This window comes from Trichosurus vulpecula, chromosome 1 (assembly GCF_011100635.1).
Source record: "Trichosurus vulpecula isolate mTriVul1 chromosome 1, mTriVul1.pri, whole genome shotgun sequence".
NCBI lineage: Eukaryota > Metazoa > Chordata > Mammalia > Diprotodontia > Phalangeridae > Trichosurus > Trichosurus vulpecula.
Genome location: NC_050573.1, coordinates 54218775 through 54237482, shown reverse-complemented (window position 1 = coordinate 54237482; position 18708 = coordinate 54218775). Strand labels below are relative to the sequence as shown.

Genomic DNA, 18708 nt, shown 5'->3' with positions numbered 1-18708 from the left:
GAAGTCATTTGTGGTAGTTATATGAGATTCCATGCCGTCTTGGGGAGGGAGGGGGGAGGGAAGGGAGAAAATCTGGAACTCAAAATTACGTAGAACCGTCTGTTGTAAACTAAAAATAAAAATATTAAAAAAAAAGAAAGAAAGAAAAGTTTTTGTATAAAAAAAAGCCAGTGCAACAAAGATTAGAAGGGAAGCAGAAAATTGGGAGAAAATCTTTACAACTAGTGTCTCTGATAAAGGCCTCATCTCTAAAATATACACGGAATTGAGCCAAATTTATAGGAATACAAGCCATTCCCCAATTGAGAAATGGTCAAAGGATATGAACAGGCAGTTTTCAGAGGAAGAAGTTAAAGATATTTATAGGCATATGAAAAAATGCTCTAAATCACTACTGATTAGAGAAATGCAAATCAAAACAACTCTTGGGTACCACATCTCTCCTGTCAGATTGGCTAAATGACGAAACAGGAAAATGATAAATGCTGGAGAGGAAGTGGGAAAATTGGAACACTGTTACATTGCTGGTGGAGTTGTGAACTGATCCAGCCATCGTGGAGAGCAATTTGGAGCTATAAAAATGTTCATACCCTTCTAGGGTTGTATCCCAAAGAGATCACACAAGTGGGAAAAGGACCGGTATGTACAAAAACTTTTACAGCTGCTCTTTTTGTGGTAGCCAAGAATTGGAAATCAAGGGGATGCCCATCAATTGGGGAATGGCTGAACAAGTTGTAGTATATGAAGATAATGGAATACTATTGTGCTATAAGAAATGGGGAAGATACGGACTTCATAATAACCTGGAAAAACCTACCCGACATAATGCTGAGTGAGTGGAGCAGAACCACAGATATATGGATTCTGTGATGACTAACCCTGATAGACTTGGCTCTCCTCAGCAATACAAGGTGCAAAGACAACTCCAAAGGACTCATGATGGAGAGGACTAGCTACATCCAGAGAAAGAACTATGAAGTGTGAATGCAAACTGAGGCACACTGTGTGCTCTCCCTTTTTTTCTTTTGTTTTTTCTCTTTTTCTTTTTGTTTCTTCTTTCTCATGATTCATTTCATTGGTCATAATTCTTCTTTACAACTTGACTATTGTGTAAGTAAGCTCCATGCGAAGTTATATGTAGAAGATATATCGGATTCCATGCCATCTGGGGAGGAGGGGGGAGGGGGAGGAAGAAAATGTGAAACTCAAAATCATACAGAACTGAGTGTTGTAAACTAAAAACAAAAATCTTAATTAAAAAAAAGAAATAATGGAGAGGCTTTCAGAAACACCTGGGTAGATTTGCATGAACTGATGCAAACTGAAGTGAGCAGAACCAGGAGAACACTGTATACAGTAGCAATAATGTAAAGATGAACTGTGAGAGACTTCGTGACTGATTGACACAATGAGCCAACACAATTCCAAAGCACTCATGATATAAAATGTTACCCACCTCCAGACTGAGAACTGATGGACTAAGAGTGCAGATGGAAGGATATTTTTTTCCTCTTTATCTGTTTTTTGCTTTTTTTTTTTTTCAGAACATGGATAATGTAGAACATGACTTCATATGTCTAATGGGCGTCATATCTCTTGCCTCTTCAATGAGTGGGAAAAGAGAGGGAGGGAGAGAATTTGGAACTGAAAATTAATTTTTTTTAAAAGTAAGTTGGGGAAAGTTGTATATGGTTTTAAAAGCTATAGAGAAGCTTACATTTTATCCCCAGGCAGTTAGGTGGCCCAGTGAATAGAGCACTGAGCTTGGAATCAAGAAGACTCATCTTCATGAGTTCAAATCTGACCTCAGACACTTCCTAGCTGTGTGACCCTGGGCAAGTCATTTAACCTGTCTGCCTCAGTTGCTCATCTGTAAAATCAGCTGGAGAAGGAAATGGCAAACCACTCCAGTATCTTTGCCAAGAAAACACCAAATAGGGTCACAAAAGAGTCCAACACAACTGGAAAATGACTTAACATTTTATCCTGGAAGCAGTAAGAAGCCATTGGCGCTGACATAGGAGAGTCAAGGGGTGAAATCTCTGCTTAAGGAAAATCATTCTGGTTACAATGTGTGGGATAGGCTGCAGGGGGAGAGACTAGAGGCAAGGAGACCTGCATCAAAGAGGCGGTTGCAAAAATCTAGGTGACAAGTGATGAGAGCCTCAACTGAGGCAGTGGCTGCTGGAGCGGAGAGAAGCTGGGTGAAAAAGGTGAGAAAAGTAGAAAAGCCAAGATTTAGCAGCTAACTGGATACATGGGGTAAGGACGGCTGAAGAGTTGAAGTTAATGCCAAGGGTACACAGATGGGAGTCTAGAAGACTTAGGAATGTCTTTCAGAGGTTTGAGGGGAAAGGAAGTTCAGTTTGGGAACAGGTTGAGTTTGAGATGTCTATGAAACCACTAACACTAGGAATAACTTGCTGTTGGTCTTGGGCACGTCCCACTGTTTCTCTGGGCCTCAGTTTCCTTACTGGTAAAATTAAGATGGTTGGACTTAATGATTTCTAAGTGCCTTCCCAGTTTGGATAATATGTAGACGATCTGTGAATGAGGGTATTATGGTCTGCTAGCCAGGGACATGACAAACAGATGGAACACAACCCAGGAGTTGGGCCCATCAGTGCAAATGTCCATTTGATTGACAAAGGCCTAGCTAACACAAACACTTGGCAATAGGTCACTACAAGCAAAAATGCCAAAATAACGTCATTTGAGGTGTCACAGCACCTAAGCTGTCGCTATTAATTCCCAAGGAAAGAGCTGCTCTCTTCACAATTTCAAAGGAGGGCAGGGCTACCTTTTAAGTGCTTTCATGTTAGCTGTTAACCAGCCATTTAGGCCATTAAATAGCATTCATGGTCCTTCACTTTTACCACCTCCTCCCAGAGAGAAAGCAAGCACACGAGGAAGACCAAAATGATCTTCTAAAGTTTCTCAGTCTCTAATTCCTTATCCATTTAAGTCTCCTCTACTGAATTCCAAATCCCCAGATTCCCTAATGTTGATTATAACGTGAGAGAAATGATTATTATTAACTTGGGGAGATCCAGAGTTCCCCCTTTTTCTATAGTCCTCATTTCGAAGTTCAGTCTCTTGAAGGATGGTACTGATAATGAGACAGAAAGAACTCCTCAATCTTGGTCAGACCCCACCCAACCTTACAAGAAATTTAACCTAAGGTGGGGAAGCCCATTGTGTTCTACTCAGGTTTGGATGGGGATAAATTTTTTGATTAGATTGCCCAAAGCTGGGGGTGCTCTGGGGGGATAGTCTCTTGACCCAAAAGTGATATGATGTCACTCTCTCAGAATCTCAAGGCAGTGAGCCCACTTCTCATTGTAATATTCATTCTTCCATTAATTATTAACCAATCAAAGTTGATTGTCACCCTCAGGAACACCCACTTTTCCAAGGGCATATAAGCTGAGCCAGCCTCCATGACTGTCTTTGGCATTTGAGAGTACCACTGACCTCTTTTACTAAAATGCTAACATTGTTAATCAAATGACTAATTGCTCAGAAATTATGTCTCTTGAAACTTTGAAACATCACAACTGAATCATAAAATATTAGAGCTGCGAGGGAATTTAGAGGTTGTTCACTCCAAACCCCTGAATTTCACAGAGACATGTACTCACTTTAGAGGCACAATGTGGAAATTTAAAAACCTGGGTTTAAATCTTAGGCCTTTAAAAAAAAAAGTTAAAAAATGAATCTTAGGGCTAACTCTGAGGCGCCACCTCCCATATATCAGATGACCGAAGATGGCAAAAGAAGAAAATGGTCAGTGTTGGAGGAGCTGCAAGAAGCCACGAGCTGGTCCAGCCATTCTGGAAAGCAATTTGGAACAGTGCCCCAGGTTACTCAACTCCACCTTCCTTTTGACCCAGCAAAGTCACCACTAGGGCTATACCCCAAAGAAGTCAAAGGAAAAGGAAAAGGAACCACACGTACAGAAACACTGAGAGCAGCTTTTTCTCGTAGTGGAAACTAAAAGGGTGCTCTCCTATTGGGAGACGGCTAACCAAATTCTGGTATGTGAATGAAATGGAGTACAATGAGGCCAAAAGAAATGAAGGAGCTTCAGAGGAAATGGAAGAGATCGCTATGAACCGGTGCAAAGTGGGTCTCCCGGTCCACCTTAGTTCCCTGGATCAGTGGCTTCTTGTTGAATTGATCAGAATTCTCAAGTCTTTAAAGTTGTTTTTCTCTATAATGTTGTCATTGTCTGAAACGTTCTAGTTCCTTAATAAAAGGATTTGTTCTGTAAAACACAAACTCAGCCAAAACTTGGCTCACTGCTGAGAATAGCTAAGTTCTTTATCAGACAATATTGCTGTTACTGTGTACAACGTTCTCCTGGTTCCGTTCTCTTTACTGTGCATCAGTTCACCTAAGTCTTTCTAGGTTTTTCTGAAATCATCCTGCTTGTCACTTCTTATAGCACAATAATATTCCATTACAATCATCTACCACAGGTTATTTAGCCATTCCCCAATTGGTGGGCATCCTTTTCAATTTTTTTCTATACAAAAGGGTCCTTTCCCCCTTTTCTTGGATATCTTTGGGATATAGATCTAGCACTGTGGTATGCAGAGTTTTATAGCCCTTTGGGCATAGTTCCAAATTGCTCTTGCATTAGTGTCCTGGTTTTCTCCAACACCCAACATTTTTCTGTTTTGTCATATTAGCCACTCTGATAGGTGTGAGGTGGTACAAGCAATCAATTTAAGAACACTCATTTCATTAAGTGCCTACCATGTGCAAAGCACTAAGTGTGCTGGGCTATAGACACATGATTCTTCATTATTATTTTCTCTCCCTCTATGGTAAACTATCTACTCACTCTCTTCTCAGGGAACAAACATGAGGAAAGGATGTTTTCGGTCAGGGCCCCTTTGGAAGTGCTGCTGTTGGCAGTCCCTGGCAGTCACTCTGAGTTTAGGACAAACCTCTGCAGCCAACCAGAGCCTTGACCTTAGAAACAGTTGTCCTCCCATCAGAAAGAACAAGCAGAATTAGCAAACCCCAGGGACAACAAGGAGGAGCATTTCACTTGGAGAAAAGTAGTCCTGAAAAAACAATTCTATGAAATATTAATTGCAAGAACTTGGAGGGGGTAAGAGGGAAGAATTGACATGGTGCTTTTCATGAGGAAAGAGGCTATCAGCACTTGGTCGGCTGGATTTGCCAAGATCTCACCGGGAAGCTAGCCGTGTTCTGGGCACAGTGACAGCAAAGATAAATGGAACTCCAGAAGCAAAGGGGATCTGACATCACCTTGCCCTGACAACCGTCCAAGTCCCCCAGCAACAAATACCACCCAGCGCCTGGCCCTCTACCTGCTGAGCTCAAATCCTGCCTGGGATGCAAATCAGTCCTGTCACTCAACCAGTCTCAGTCAGAATGTGTCCAAATCAGGATCTGAACCCAGGTCTTCCTGGTTTCAGGGCCAGCTCTATCCACCAAACCACACTGCCCCTACAGGGCTACAGAAATAGGAAGAATCATTCATTATAATCATTACACCAAGATTTGCAGTTTTATATGCAATCTTCTTTTTCCACTTGTGTTCAGAACTAGAAAAATCTTATGTCAGGTTTGTAATAATAGGGAATTTTAAAAATGTATCCTCATTACATATGGCCATAAAAGGGCAGTTTGCCTGTGGTCATTCACCCAGTATCTGAGAGAATGCTTCCAGCCCAAGGTGACGGCCTGCCTCCAAGCCCACCATGGCCCTGGCCATTCTCTCAGGTTCACAGTCCAAGAACAAGGTTTTAAACAACCTGTTCTTTGCTTAACAAATGAATAGCAATAATTTAAAAAAAAAACTGCAAATATAACTAACATATTTTGGTTATGACCACTGTCCGAATCCAAGTCACCCCAAATCCTCAATGTGGCAGTACTTGTCCCCCCTTATTTTCCTGGAAATGCAATCTTCCTCACAAGCCACTCTTAAAGGGATTGGCATCTGAACAAATTTCTCAACAAGCTTCTTGGACCACCTCGAGGACCAGATACTGCATGGGTGGTAAAAAAAAAAAAAACCCTCATTCTGGGGCTACTTTTCACATCTCAGAATCTTCTGGCTACAAGGGCCTTAAGAGCTCAAATCCAAACACCCCATTTTATGAATGGGGAAGCTGAGGCTCAGTCAGAGGAAAGGATCTGCCTAAAATCATGGAGCAACGGAGGGGCAGGCATGGATTTAAATCCAGGTCTTCTGACTCAGAGCCCAGCCCCAGGCCCTGCCCAGTTCACAAACTGTTTCAGCTCCCAAGGAACCTTGAACTCCGCCCCCAGCAATCCAAGATGCAATATAATCTGACCTGGAAATGGGTAGGAGGTGAATGGGGGGAAAGGTAGCAAGGAAAGCAACCTTGAGCAGCCAGTCAAGAAGCCAAGGACTGGCTCTCTTCAGGTCCCAGCTCCAGGGTGCACAGGGAGCAGGAGAGTTCTGGAGCAGTGCCTCCTCTTACTTGACAGGTGACGCCACCACGGCTCAGAGGTCCAGGGCTCAACTCCAAACCCAGCCGGCCCAAATCTAGCCGCCCTCTTTCCTCCACACCAGGTCCAGGCTTACAGGACCAGGAGACTTCTGGGGCTGCTCCATCTCCAGGGATGGCAGACACCCTAAGCGATAATCACCTTTCAACACTTCCTCTATTTCCCTCTGAGCCAAGATAGGAGGGCCTGGCCAGAGAAGCAGGGAAGAGCAAGAAAGAGGAACCACTCACTACCCCTGGGGCGTTACAGCAACACACACACCTTCCCCCAGAGGCCTTTCCCGAACACACCCCAAATTCCTCCAGTCACACATACAGACAGCATGGGGCTGATCTGATCAGCAGAGGGCAAGGAGAAGCACACATCTGGGGACAAGCCCTGCCTGCTGCCCTCAAGGAATCTGCTTTCTACTGACCAGACGAGCTTCTGCAGCCCCAGCACCCAGCAGAGGGCCTTCTCCATACACGGGAGCCCCTTTCTTAATGGAGGTTTGCTGAATTTCACTGTAATCCAAACTTGGGAGCCTGCCCACGAAGCAGAGGGGCTGATTAGGGAGAAGGTGCAAAGCAGACTTACAGGGAGGAGCCCCTACATAGGGGGAAGAAGAAGGAGAGAGGAGAGGGGAGAGGCTGTCAGGCAAAAGGGCCTGGTTCCAGGGGGAGGAAACATAACCCAGCCCCAAGACCCCATTGCCTGGGAGGAACAGAAGTTCCCAGGCTGGAGCTATGGAGTCTCTCACGGGGCCCAATTAAGAAGAACGCAGAAAAACATGCTGCCTCTTCCTTGGGCCTCCAGAGCCTTCATTCCCCAGGCCAGGAAACAAGGTAATGGCTGTAAGGGCAAGGAAAGTGGGACTTTTTGCTGGGCAGGGGCCCAAGGCAGGCAAAGCCAACCTCGAGCTCCAAATAGTCCAAAGGACACTGTGACTCTGAGCAGCTGATGCTCAAGGGGAGAGGGCTCCAAATCTTCTAGGTTGCCATGAGGGAGTCAGCCCCTCTAACGGTGCCCGGCTTACGGTCCCAGGGTAGCGAGGGCCCTCACAAGCCAGTGAGTTCAACCCCTTCGTTTGGAGCTGAAGGGGAGGGTCAGTGATTTGTCCAAGGGCGCAGAACTGGCACTGAGGCCCAACGGGTTCCAGAGTCATTCTACCAGGACCACTGCATGTCCCACACTTCCGGCCACTCCAGGTCAGGCCAACCGGCTGCCCAAAGTCCACGCTGAAGGGAGAAGATAAAGACATAGAAGGGGCCTTGAAAATCACCCAGTGCCCCCTCTTCATCTGAGGGTCACACAGGCATCGTGGAGCCTGGCCCTGAACTCCACTAGCCCACGTTAGCTGGGACTGACAGGAGTTGCAGTGACCACTGGGCTTTTCCCAGCAGCTGCTGGACAGCTGCACAAGGGCTGGTACCAGGGCCAGGAGAGGTCCTGGGCTGTGCCACACTGACAAGGTGTCTCTCTTTCTGGATCTGTTTCTTCACTTGTAAAATGAAGGCCGTACTCACCTCCCGGGGTCTGTGAGGAAAGCACCCTGCACCCGAGAACACGCCACATGAACGTAAGAGCTGTTACCACCGTCACACAAGGGGGTGGGGGGGGCAGCAGTTTGGAGGTGCAAGGGTTAATAGCCTCATCATTATTTTTTTAAACAAATGAGAAAACTGAGGCTTAACACTCACCCAAGGTTAAGTAACTAGCATTTGCAGAGTCAGAAATTCAAACCCCAGGCTTTGGATCTCAAGTCCGGTGGGGAGCTGTGGATGCCTGGGGCCCAAGACAATAGCCTGAGGAGAAACTCTCTCTTCTCTCTGTCTGTCTCCCTGTCTCTCCTCTCTCTTTCTCTTTCTCCCTATGAACGTTGGGGGGCGGGGGGGGGCAAGAAAACGGCACACTCATCACGCACAACACAGCACACATGCCTCACACACCAATTCTTGCAGGCACACACGCTCTGCAGATTCAAAAGCCCGTCACTGCCAACTGTCCAAGCCTTCCCCTCCCCCCAAAAGAAGAGGGTGGGGGGGGAGGGGGATGGGAAGGGCCACCAGCAATTTGGACTACTGGGGAGACAAGAGAGGGAGTGACCCCCACTGCCCCGAGGGTGGGGCAGCTGCCAAGCTTTGGGAGAAGCTGGAATCCTGAGCAAAGGGAGTAACAACCTCCAAATGCCTCCGGCAAGGCCAGGACCTCGGGAGAGGGGCAGGGAAAAAGGGGAGGGTCAGTGGGGAAATGAAAGGTGATTTTGGGGGGGGAGGCAGGTAAATTACTGGGTTGTGAGAAAGAAACTAACTCTGAGAAAAGAACGTAGGAGAGGGAGCCCAAGGGAGCCCAAGCCGCAGAAAATGGAGCATCTTTGGAGAACGGGGGCAGAAGGGGGGGAGGGGCAGCAGGTGCAGGGCAGGTCTGACCCTGCGCCCACATGGGGGCTTTCCAGGCAGGAATGGGGCCTACGGACGGGAAGGAAGTGCAAGGTGCCCGGGAAGGTTCTGAGCTCAGGGCGCCGGGCAGGGTCGGACCCTGACAGGTGAGGCCCAAGACGGGAGGCGGGGCAGGTAAGGGGGCTTCGGATCACAGCCCCCGAAGAGCAGGGCTCGGGGAGGGGGCTCCCTGGCAGGGGGACGCGTGACTAACGGGCCACTCAAAGGCGAGGCTGGGGCCGGCCGGGAATGGGCAGCTGGAGGCAACACTGGTCAGTCAGGGATAGTAGCGGACACGTGGGCACGGAGCCCCCTCAGAGGAGGGCAGGGGTCACACGGGCTGGGGCCAGAGGAGCGGGGCAGCCCACGGGCTCAAGCTCGGGGCCAGGGGGGAACGGGCGACGCTGGCCCCAGACCCGGGGTGGGGGTGGGGGGCGGCTCCCACTCCAAACGGTTGGTCCGGACAGGGTTCTGTCCCGAAGTAACGGGTCGGGACAGGCCAGTGCTGGGGTCCGTCTGCCTCGCGGCCAGGGCCAGGCTGAGCTGGTGGACAAGGTGGGTAGGGGGGAAGTACCAGCTCTGGGGCAGGAGAAGGGGAAAGAAAGGGGGCCAGGCTCTAGGACAGGGACGGGGACGGGAGGGGGCCCATGGCCTCAGGCTCGAGCACTGCGGGGTACGCCCGGGCGGGGCGGGGCACACACACTCTCACACTCACTCACACTCGGGGGGGGGGGGGTCGCGCCGGGGGGCGGGGGTGGGGCCGGAGCGCGGGACAGGGCGGCGGCGGGGGGAGGACGCACCGTAAGCCTGGCCCTGCAGGTCGTACTGCTGCATGCGGTAGACGGTGAACTCGTGCGCCGCGTCGGCGGTGGGCAGCGGCGGCGCCACGAGCAGCAGCACGGCGGGCAGGAAAACGATGAAGCTGAGGGGCAGGCACGAGGCCTTCAGCATGTTCTCCAGCACCTCGCCCGCCTCCTCCAGCATCCTGGCGGCCGGGCAGGGGCGGCCCGCGGGCGGCGGGGCTCCGGTAGAGACACGGACGGCGGCAACGGCCCGGGCTTAGGGTCCCGAAGCTCGGACTCCAGGTCCGCCGGCAGCACAGCGGCATGGACAGCCCCGGGGTCCTTCAGGCAGCGCCGCGTACACCCCGCTGCCGTTCTGCCTCCTGGGAAATGTAGTCTTAGCGGCACCGGGGAAAGAACGCGTTCTCAGTGCGCGCTCAGCCTCATGGGAGTCGTAGTCCTCTGGGCCGACGGTGGCCGTGAGGGGGGGGGGGAGAAGCGTTGACAGACGGGCGCAAAGGCCGTCGGGAGGTGTAGTCTCCTTGGCCAAGGTGGCTGATTCAGCCAGCCCCAAGAAAGCACGTGGAGTTTAAAACGTTAATCTCAGGTTTTGGGGAAGAGGCGCTCGGGAGCGAGCACCCCCGTGGCGCTTGGGTTAGACTCAGCCCAGCTACTCAATTGTGTGACTTCCGGCAAGTCGCTAAACCTCTGCGGGCCTCAGTTTCCTCACCTGCTAAATGAGGGGTTTGAACCAAATGATGCATCTAGATGGCAAAGTGGACAGAGCCCTAGGCCTACAATCTAGGAAAGACACGAGTTCAAATCCAACCTCAGACACTTCCTAACTTTGTGACTGAGGGCAAGCCACTTCATGGCTTTCTGCCTCAGTTTCCTCATCTGTAAAATGGAGATAATTTCACCTACCTCCCAGAGTTATTTTGAGGATCAAATCAAATATTTATAAAGCATTGACACACAGTAGGCACTTAATAAATGCTTGTTTCATTCCTTCCATTCCCTAAATCTCTGATCCTATAACAATTGTTTTCCTTCCTTTTGCTGTTGACAAATTGCTAAGCTCATGACAACCTTGTGAGGCAGGAAGAGCAAGTGTTGTTATGATTTATCTGTGGCTGCCCAGATAGAACGGAGCACATCTGGGGCTCAGGCTTAGGTGCCCTGATTCTGAGAACAACGTTCTTCCCACTGTACCACTTCCCAACCTGATCACTGGGGAGCCATGGAATTTTTGGCAAATTATTCAATGAGCAAATGTATATTCTTCATACTGAAATGTTACGTTACTATTTTGAGATGTATGAGATGTCCTGCATGGAAGTGGGGGGAGGGGGTTGAAGAGCAGGGGTGGGGACAGGTCCATACCCTCAAACTCATCCATATGGGAACCCTCAGCATGGAAAAATAAATCTCTCCAATGATACAAATTGGCAACTTCTGTGCCATGTAGTCCTACACAGTTGCCTGAGGCACTGAAAAGTTAACTGACTTTCACAGGGTCACCCAACTACCACGAGTCGGAAGCAAGACTTGAACCCAGATCTTCCTAACTCCAAGACCAGCCCTTTATGTACTATGCTCAATGTTGTAATGAACAAAATGCAAATTCATTTGAAAACATTAGTGAATTTCTGTCATCCTTAATTATCTCAATTAACAGATACTAGCAGTTACTATGATTTGGGGGTTCCTCAAAAGACTTTTGACATTTAAAAAGGACCCTCATGCTAGAAAAGATTAGAAAGCAATTCATGTATTTATACTTCACTGCCTGTCCATGAGTCAGTGAGTAAACAAACTTTAAAAAAAATTGTTCAGTTTTACTTCATATCCACATTCCTTCTCACTTCTACCCAACCCCAAATGAGAAGGCAAGAAAATTAAAACCTGTATAAATATGGACAATCAAACAAAGCAAATTCCCACACTGTCCACGTACCCAAAAAAAATGCCTTAATCTACACCTCCAGTCCGTCACCTCTCAGGAGGCAGGGAATGTGTTTCATCATATGTCATCATTAGCCATTACACTGATCTGAACTTCTATGTCTTTCAGAGTTGTTTATCTTTACAATATAAATTATTCTCCTTGTTCTGCTAACTTCACTCTGTGTCAGTTCATGCAAGTCTTCCCAGATTTCTCTGAAGCCATCCCTTTCATCATTTCTTACAGCGCAATAGTATTGCTTTCATGGACCACAACTTATTTAGCCATTCCCCAAATGATGGCCATCCCCTCAGTTTCCAATTCTTTGTCACTACAAAGGAGCTATTATCAATATTTTTGTATATATGGGTGCCTTTCCTCCTTTTTTGGTCTCTTTGAGAAATAGATCTAATAGTAGAATCGATAGATCTGATGGTATGCATAGATTCATAGTTTTGGGGGTATAGTTCCAAATTGCTTTCCAGAATGGCTAGACTAGTTTACAACTCTACTAATATAGTTCATTATATTTATTTTCCCACAGCCCTTCCAGCGTTTGTCATTTTCCTTTGTCAACTTTGTCAATCTGATGGGTTGAAGGTGATACCTCAGAGTTGTTTCTATTTGTACTTCTCTAATTATTAGTGATTTAGGGGACTTTTTCATATGGCTATTGATAGGTTGGATTTCTTCCTCTGTAAACTTCCTGTTCATGTACTTTGACTGTTTTTCGATTGGGGAATGGCTCTTATTCTTATAAATTTGAATCAATTCCTTATATATCTTAGAAATGAGACCTTTATCAGAGAAACTTGCTTCAAAGATTTTTTTTCCCACTTACCTGCTTCTTTCCTAACTTTAGCTGAATTGGCTTTGTTTAAAAAGTACAAATTTTTTTTAATCTTATGCAATCAAAATTGCCCATTTCACCTGTGAACCTCTCTATCTCTTGGTTGTCAATTCTCCCCCTATCCATAAACCTGAAGAGTAATTTCTTCCATAATCCTTTAATTTGTTTGTGATGTCTTTGTGTCTAAATCAGGTACCCCTTTGGAGCTTTCAACAAGCATGTATAAAGTGTTTACTGTGTTCCAGGCATTATTTGAAATGCTGGGAATAAAAAGAAAGGCAAAAAATATTTAAATACGCAAAACAAGCATGAATATGAGAGCTCTCAAGGAACTCACATTCTAATTGGAAAAGACAACATGAAACTAGGTAAGCTCATTGAAAAGGCCTCTTACAATGGATGCCTCCACTTTCTCTCCTCTCACTGTCTCCCTAACCCCTTAGAATCTGGCTTCTAACCTCATCATTCCACAGACACCTCTCTCCAAAATTACCAATGATCTCTTAGTTACCAAATCCAATGGCTTTTTCTCAATCCTCATTCTCTTCAACTTCTCAGCAACCTTTGACACTGTGGATCACTCTCTCCACCTTGATATTCTCCTCTTTGTGTTTTTGGGACACCCTGCTCTCTCTTGGTTCTCCTCCTACATCTCTGATGGCTCCTTCTCTGTCTCCTTTGCTGGATCCTCCTCCAGATCATGCCCTCTAATCACAGGCATCTCTCTAGGTTCTGTCCTGGGCCTTCTTCTCCTCTCCCTCTATACAGCTTCACTTGGTGATCTCATCAGCTCCCATAGATTTAACTATCAGCTCTACATTGATGATTTTCATATTCACCTATCCTGCCCCAACCTCTTTGCTGACCTCTAATTTCAGACAGTCAAACTAAAATGTCCAGAAGACAACTTAAACTCAATACATCCAAAACAGATCTTGTTATCTTTTCCCCAGACCCTCCTCCCTTTGTTGTACCAGAAGCGAGCGAGACACACCACAGAGTATAAGTTTTAAGTGGAGAATTTATTAGCTGGCGGCCATCGGGGTATGGCACCACAAATCAATGGCAAATGTGTTGGGGTGATGGCTTGGCTTATATAGGATATGGGGGTACAGAGTAGGGGGCAAGAGGAACAAAGGTCCTGGCTGATCAAAAGATTCAGTCAGGTTATCGTACTAGTGGGATAATCTCATTTACATTCCTTGGTGGAGTCACAGAGTCCCAGGGATATCTCCCAGGAAGGGTCTGTCAAGTTATCTCTCAGTGGGATGGTCCTATCTATTGACATTCCAGGAAGGAGTCACCTGATCCTAGGGGGCTTGCTAAATGCCAAAGATATCTAAGTCCATCCTTTCTGGGGGTACTTGTCAACAGCTAGGGGTTTCTCAGGGGTTTCTAATTTTCCTTGTATTACAGGATGGCAGTGTGCTGCCGAAGAAGTAGTTTATTTAGACACTTTGTATGAGCTAAAGAGATTAACTTGCTTTGACCTAGGGGTGGGCCACATTTGAATTGTAAACCAATATTTGGGAATGTCATTGAATGATATGTTTTGCTTTATTGTGAATGATGTTTTAGTTTCCTTGTAACTGGATCACGATGTATGTTCTAGGATACATGGCTGATTAGATTATGTATCCTAGAACAAGGGGTGGACTGTGTTGGTAAGCAAAATGGGCTCCTTAGCACTTAGTTCAACAAGTGCCCTTGAAGAGTTTGGCTTTTGTTTGCTTTGAGTAATTCAGTGTATTTCATTGAGTCTTACTAAGTGCTAAGCCCCAGGCCCAAACTGTATTAGGTGTAAAACCTTAGTGGGTGTGGATTGGCAACTAAGGTGGGGCCCAAGGTGGGGCTAACTCCAGGGAGGGCCTAGTTTACATGTCTGGGACAGCAGAGGCTCTTAGACCACATGGGTTTAAGTCGCCTCTTTGTGACGATTTTAGGTCACATGGGTGAGTCACATGTGTGACTCACCCCTGACGCTAAAAAAAGATATAAAACCCGGGGTTGGCCTCCTCTTCCTTGGAGCTCTTTGCCGCAGCAGTGGTGGCATGTGACTCTGGCCCAGTCCTTGTTCTGAGCTCCCGGGCTGAACCTAGATGTTGGTAACTATGAATTGTATTGGGTCTGTCTGTTGATGTTTGTAATTTGTTTGTATTTTGTTCTGAAGTTCAGGGTGCTGGGTTTTTCCCCTGAACTAAGTGAATGCTGTTTGCATGCTGGATTAAAGTAAACTTGTCAACCCCTTCACCTTGCTTTCCTTAGTTAAGCAGATCAAAAGAACCTGTGCTGTTGGCAGCTTTCCGGGTGCTGGCTGTGGGTGGATCTTACACCCCCACAGAAGATGCTAGCCGGATTGTTGAAACAGGAGGGAGGGAAGTGAGGTATTTAAGATGAGTCAACAAGCATTTATTAAGCACTTACTATATTCGAGGCCTTGTGGGTATGTGTGGGTATGTGGGTATGTAAATTCAGATTTACAAATCAAAGAATTAAAAACAGAGGTGTCTCAAGGTGAAAGTAGAAAGGAAAATTTATTACGAACCCACGGGAAAGGGCAACTCCAGGCACCTCTCAGTGTCAGAGCACACAGGACACAGAGAATTGGGGTGTTTATATAGGTCCCTAACCACAATTCCCCCTCCCAACCTCCTTCCTCTTGGCTTGAAGACATAAGCTTGAGGGTACAATCTGGACGTGATAAATCTACCCAGTGACAATGGCAAAGAACAAATAGTATGGTTATTTTTGACAAGCAGGTGATGGACATAACCTTCCCACCATTCTTATCCCATTCTCCCATCAATCTGAAGTGATAAATCTATCTTAATGACAATGACAATGAACAAATGGTTTGGTTATCTGTGACAGGGAGAAGCCAGTTGTTGGTTACCTCATCTTCACACCTGTGGCAGACTAGCCTTTCCCACTACCCTTGCTTCTGCAACGGATGCTTCCCATCACCCTTACATCTGTGACGGGTATCTCCCAGCACCCTTACATTTTGTCTCCCATCATTCTTATACCTAACTGGTCTTGCACGTCTACATTGCACCTGGCTTTCAGGCTTTTCATCCATTCTTCTCCCGAGCCAGGGGTCCCTTATCCTGGGGTCAATGCACAGGGGATGAGCATCCTGTGTCCTATCCTTACTCTCAGAGGATTTTATGGTTGCTGACTTATTCACCTCTACCCTTCTTTCTTTCGGGCCTCTCGCCCTTAGGTAAATACACAGGATGTGAGCATCCTGTGTCCTATTCTTAACCTTGGGGGCCTTACGGTCACTAGCTTGGCTTATAGAAAGGAAAATATCTAAGTAGAGAAATGGCTTTACAGAAAGGAAAATATCTAAGTAGAGAAATAGGACTCACTATCCTACTTATTTCTAGTTATTTAATTTGTCCCCTTTTATGAGAGGTCTTCACTCATTCCACACATGGGAGTGGTTAGGTGGCTAAGTAGATAGAGCGCTGGGCCTAGAGTCAGGAAGACCTGATTTCAGATGCAGCCTCAGACACTTACTAGCAGTATGAGCCCGGGCAAGTTACTTCACCCTGTTTGCCTCAGTTTCCTCATCTTTAAAATGAGATGGAGAAGGAAATAGCAAATCATTCCAGTATCTTTGCCAAGAAAACCCCAAAAGGGGTCACGGAGGGTTGGACACAACTGAAAAAGATCAAACAACAACACATGTGCCAAGCCTTGTGCTAAATGCTGAGGACACAAAGAAAGTAAAAAACATGGTTCCTGGCCTCAAGGATTTTACATTCTAGTGAGGGAGACAACAGACAAACACTGCAAACATAGAAGACATAGTCAGGAAAAATTGGACGTAGTCTCAGAAGGAAAGTACTAGCATTGAGGGGAACTGGCTTCCTCCAGAAGGTGGAATTTGAGGTGAGTCTTGAAGGACCAGATAAGCCAGGAGGCAAAGGTGAGAGGGGAAGAAATTCCAGGACAGCCAGTGAAAAGGCACAGACTTGGGAAATGGGGTATCATGGGCCTGAGAACCAGCCAGGAGGCCCGAGTCACTGGATCATAAAGGGGAGTTAGGGGTGAGAAGACTGGAAAGGTAGGAAGCATGGTGATCTAATGAGATCTCTAAGGGCAAAAATATAGACAGAGAAGAGAAGAAGGCCAAGGACAGAACCTTGGGGGGGTGGGCATCCACAGAGACCTAAAGGTGCCACCTGTATGAAGATCCAATAAAGGAGACTGAGGAGCAAACAGAGAGGATTCCCAACCCAGCAACCTCTCTGCTAGATCTGTTCAACCCTGGTGAGCCATGAAGCTCAAAGAGGCAATGTTCTCTTGCAAAGTTCCAGCTAACAACCACCCTCGTAACACTTGCCCATGTCTCCAGGACAGGCTCTTAGGAGCTGGCTGGAGGCTCAACCACAATGGCCAGCAGGGGGAGCCAATGACCAATGTGGATTCATTCCTACCGTATAAACAGCAGCTAGATTCAAGGGGCTCACAGGGGTGGGGAACCCTCTAGTTCCTCAAGTGCAGCCCTTTGACTGAATTCAAACTTCACAGAACAAATCCTTGGATTTCACAGAACAAAAACTTGGATTCGGTCAAAAGGCTGCACCCAAGGACCTAGAAGGCCACATGTGGCCTCAAGGCCCCAGGTTCCTCACCCCTGGTAGGGCATTGCTCCCATTCCCTTTATAGTTAAGGACCTCATGTTCTCTGGACTTAGGCATATGGTTCAGTCCCGGGGAAGTGTGGCCTCTAACAGGGGGATCCCTTTTCTCACACTGGCTCATTTAGTCCCCCACTCCAGCAAGCCAGAAAAAAAATTCCCTAAAGCTTAAGTTTTTGCTAATGCCTAGGGTCTTCCCAAAGGTAGTAGTAAAAAGGTACTCCACATACCGTATGAATCAGGTATGGGACAGGTATTTATTTCCTCCATACAAAAGAAACATTAAGCATTAAACACGCAGAAGCATGCATTGATAGAAAACATTTAAAACACAATTCAGTAACAACATAACTTTAGTTGTACGGTCCCAGGAAGTTGGGGGTCTCTCTTTTAGTCATTTCTGGCAAGGTTCTTGCCAGAGTCCTCCTTAATAGTCTGATCCTTCACTTGGAAGATGGCCATCTACTTGAGAGTCGATGTGGCTTCAGAAAGGGTCGACAACAGTTGATATGGTGTTTGCTGCCCAACAACTCCAGGAGAAATGCCAGTAGAACAGAGGCCTGTGCACCACGTTTGTAGATCTGACCAAGGCCTTTGTTACTGTTAGTTGTGTCAAATGTTTTTAATGAGGATGAACATGGCAACGTGAGCTACCACACTAACGGTAAATTCTTCAACTTAAAAATGCTACAAGCCAAGACCAAAGTGGAGGGAGAGTTGGTGCATGACTTTCTGTTTGCAGATGACTGTGCACTGAATGCAGCCTCTGAAGCTGAGATGCAACAATGCATAGATTGATTCTCTGCTGCTTGTGCTAATTTTGACCTTACAATTAACACCAAGAAAACACAGGTGCTCCATCAGCCACCACCACACCATTGGTTACAAGAAATGGAGAAGTTTTGAATGCTGTGGATAAGTTTACTTACCTTGGTAGTGTACTTTCCAGGGATGTGCACATTGACAATGAGGTTGATGCACACATTGCCAGAGCTACGTTAGCATTTGGGAGGCTCCAAAGGGAAGTATGGGAGAGAAGAGGCATTAGACTGACTCCCAAACTGAAGGTCTACAGACCTGTGGTGCTGACCTCATTGTTATATGCCTGTGAAACCTAGACAGTCTACCAGCACCTTGCCAGGAAAATGAATAGCTTCCATCTGAATTTTCTTAGGAAGATCCTGAAGATCACCTGGCAGGGTAAGATACCGGACACTGAGGTCCTTACTCGAACTAAACTGCCAAGCACTCAAACTCTGTTTCAAAGATCGCAACTCCAATGGGCTGGCCACCTTGTTCAAATGCAAAAGGTAGGGTTGCCAAAAAGACTATTTTATGGAGAACTCACATTGGGCAGGCATTCACAAGTTGGTCCAAAGAAGCGATACCAGGACACCCTCAAGGTCTCTCTTAAGAACTTTGGAATTAATTGTGTGACATGGGAGACACTGGCACAGAACAGCTCAGCATGGTGGGCCCTCATCAAAGAAGGTGCTGTGCTCTATGAGCAAAGCAGAATTGAAACAACTCAAAGGAAATGCAGGATGTGC

General features: G+C 46.7%; 1 protein-coding gene across 2 annotated transcripts in view; it reads right to left on the bottom strand.

Annotated features, from left to right (window-relative positions):
* NCLN (nicalin) overlaps positions 1-10169 on the bottom strand; it is a 42722-nt gene extending 32553 nt beyond the window's left edge. Inside the window, exon 1 of one of the 2 annotated variants that reach the window (XM_036735256.1) lies at positions 9734-10169. In XM_036735256.1, coding sequence (XP_036591151.1) covers positions 9734-9917 — 184 coding nt within the window. In that variant the 5' untranslated portion in view covers positions 9918-10169. The remainder of the gene's footprint in view (positions 1-9733) is intronic. The other variant, XM_036735267.1, reaches the window with a different exon arrangement.
* Positions 10170-18708: the final 8539 nt, after the last annotated feature.